General features: G+C 50.7%; 1 protein-coding gene across 1 annotated transcript in view; it reads left to right on the top strand.

Moving 5' to 3' along the window:
* Positions 1 to 1,981: 1,981 nt before the first annotated feature.
* Positions 1,982 to 2,978, top strand: part of LOC120030529 (coronin-2A-like) — a 26,241-nt gene continuing 25,244 nt past the window's right edge. Inside the window, exons 1-2 of the mRNA XM_038975936.1 lie at positions 1,982 to 2,044; positions 2,618 to 2,767. Coding sequence (XP_038831864.1) covers positions 1,982 to 2,044; positions 2,618 to 2,767 — 213 coding nt within the window. The remainder of the gene's footprint in view (positions 2,045 to 2,617; positions 2,768 to 2,978) is intronic.

Genomic DNA, 2,978 nt, shown 5'->3' with positions numbered 1-2,978 from the left:
ATTCTGGAGGGGACAGGAAAGAAGAGGAGGGAAGGAGGATTCGGAGGGAGAAGTGCATTCTGGAGAGGGAGAGAAGTGCATTCTGGAGGGAGAGAAGTGCATTCGGAGGGGGAGGGGAGGAAGTGCAGGGAAGAGGAGGGGAGAGAAGTGGAGGAGGGGAGAGAGAGAAGTGGAATTCTGGAGGGAGGTGGAGGAGAGGTGGGGGAGAGAAGTGCATTCTGGAGGGAAGAGGAAGTGGCTTTGAGGGGAGAGAAAAGTGTCATTTTCTGGGGGGTGGGGAGAGAAGGTGCATTCTGGAGGGGAGAGAACAGTTGCATTCTGGAGAGTGAGGAGAGAAGTGCATTCTGGAGGGATGAGAAGATGAAGGAGAGGGGAGATAGAGTGACATTCTATGACAGTATCTGGAGGGAGAGAAGTGCATTCTGGAGGGAGAGAAGTGCTTCTGAGGGAGAGAAGTGCATTCTGGAGGGGGAGAGGAGGGGAGAGAGAAGTGCATCTGGAGGGGAGAGAAGTGCATTCTGGAGGGGGAGAGAAGTGCATTCTGGAGGGAGAGAGAGAAAGTGCATTCTGGAGGGAGAGAGAAGTGCATTTGGAGGGAAGAAGTGCATTTGGAGGGATAGAAGTGCATTCGGTAGGGGAGAGAAGGAGGGAGAGAGAAGTGCATTCTGAGGGAAGAGTATGAGGAGGGAGGGGGGGGAGAGGGAGAGAAGTGCAGCTGGAGGCTTCTGGAGGGAGAGAAGTGCATTCTGGGAGGGAAGAAGTGCATTTGGAGGAGGGAAGGAGAGAGAAGGGTGGAGAGAAGTGCATTCTGGAGGGGAGGAAGGAGAAGTGCATTCTGGAGGAGAGAGAGAAGTGCATTCTGGGGGGGAGAGAAGTGCATTCTGGAGGGAGGAGAAGTGCATTCTGGAGAGGGAGAGAAGTGCATTCTGGAGGGAGAGAAGTGCATTCTGGAGGGGAGAGAAGTGCATTCTGGAGGGGAGAGAAGTGCATTCTGGAGGGAGAGAAGTGCATTCTGGGGAGAGAAGTGCATTCTGGAGGGAGAGAAGTGCATTCTGGAGGGGAGAGAAGTGCATTCTGGAGGGGGAGAGAAGTGCATTCTGGGGGGAGAGAAGTGCATTCTGGAGGGATAGAAGTGCATTCTGGAGGGAGAGAAGTGCATTCTGGAGGGAGAGAAGTGCATTCTGGAGGGAGAGAAGTGCATTCTGGAGGGGAGAGAAGTGCATTCTGGAGGGGAGAGAAGTGCATTCTGGAGGGGAGAGAAGTGCATTCTGGAGGGGAGAGAAGTGCATTCTGGAGGGGAGAGAAGTGCATTCTGGAGGGATAGAAGTGCATTCTGGAGGGAGAGAAGTGCATTCTGGAGGGGAGAGAAGTGCATTCTGGAGGGGAGAGAAGTGCATTCTGGAGGGAGAGAAGTGCATTCTGGAGGGGAGAGAAGTGCATTCTGGAGGGAGAGAAGTGCATCTGGAGGGGAGAGAAGTGCATTCTGGAGGGAGAGAAGTGCATCTGAGAGGGAGAGAGAAGTGCATTCTGGAGGGATAGAAGTGCATTCTGGAGGGGAGAGAAGTGCATTCTGAGAGGGGAGAGAAGTGCATTCTGGAGGGGAGAGAAGTGCATTTGGAGGATAGAGGGCATTCTGGAGGAGAGAAGTGCATTTGGAGGGAGAGAAGTGCATTCGGAGGGATTAAAGTGCATTCTGGAGGGAAGAGAGAAGTGCATTCTGGGGGGGAGAGAAGTGCATTCTGGAGGGGAGAGAAGTGCATTCTGGAGGGGAGAGAAGTGCATTCTGGAGGGATAGAAGTGCATCTGCATTGGCCATGCATCATTTACGGTGATATGGCCTCAGCAGAAGTGGGGGCAAGAATAGCCTGAAGGAAGTGAGTTTGTGTTTATAAAGGAGGTACCGCCCCCAGCTACCGTCAACCAATCATGTCAATGTGGAGCTATACAGAGCCCTCATTTGTTTTTAAATTTGGGAGGCGCAATGGCGATGCGGTACGGAGCTCGATTTGGCCTCCGGGGGCTCCGCAAAAGTCACACCCTCTATGTGGAGCCTCCGACCACTTTTTCGAATTTTATTAGAATTCTTTTTATTTTTTATTTTATTTAACCTTTATTTAACCAGGTAGGCTAGTTGAGAACAAGTTCTCATTTACAACTGCGACCTGGCCAAGATAAAGCAAAGCAGTTCGACACAAACAACAACACAGAGTTACACATGGAATAAACAAAACATACAGTCAATAATACAGTAGAACAAAAAAGGGGGAAAAAGTATTTTAGTCTCGGCCTCCACAATGGATTAGTTCACAGAGATGGCGCTCGACTAAAACGGTCGACCAACAGTCTAATGACCAAACAATCAACCAGTCGACTAATTGGGGTCAGCCCTAGTGCGTTGACACATGTTGTGTGTGTGTGCGTGTGTGTGCGTTGACACGTGTTGTGTGTGTGTGTGTGTGTTGACACGTGTTGTGTGTGTGTGTGTGTGTGTGTGTGTGTGTGTGTGTGTGTGTGTGTGTGTGTGTGTGTGTGTGTGTGTGTGTGTGTGTGGTGTGTGTGTGTGTGTGTGTGTGTTGACACGTGTTGTGTGTGTGTGTGACCCCTGTATGTGTTACAGGTAAAGCTATGGGACATCCCAGACAATGGTGTCCATCAGAACATGACCCTCCCTAGGAAGGTGCTTCAGGGTCACAGCCGCAGAGTCAACCTGATAGAATGGCATCCTACTGCTAGGGATCTACTGGTCAGCTCAGCCTACGACTACAAGGTAGAAACACACACACACTGTCTGAAAACACACACACACACACAGTCTGAAAACACACACACACACACACACACACACCACACACAACCACACACACACACACACACACACACACACACACACACTGTCTGAAAACACACACACTGTCTGAAAACACACACACACACACACACACACACACTGTCTGAAAACACACACACACACACACTGT

Source organism: Salvelinus namaycush, chromosome 36, assembly GCF_016432855.1.
Source record: "Salvelinus namaycush isolate Seneca chromosome 36, SaNama_1.0, whole genome shotgun sequence".
Lineage (NCBI taxonomy): Eukaryota > Metazoa > Chordata > Actinopteri > Salmoniformes > Salmonidae > Salvelinus > Salvelinus namaycush.
Note: the sequence above shows the minus strand (reverse complement) of the source record. Positions and strands in the feature narration are given on the sequence as shown.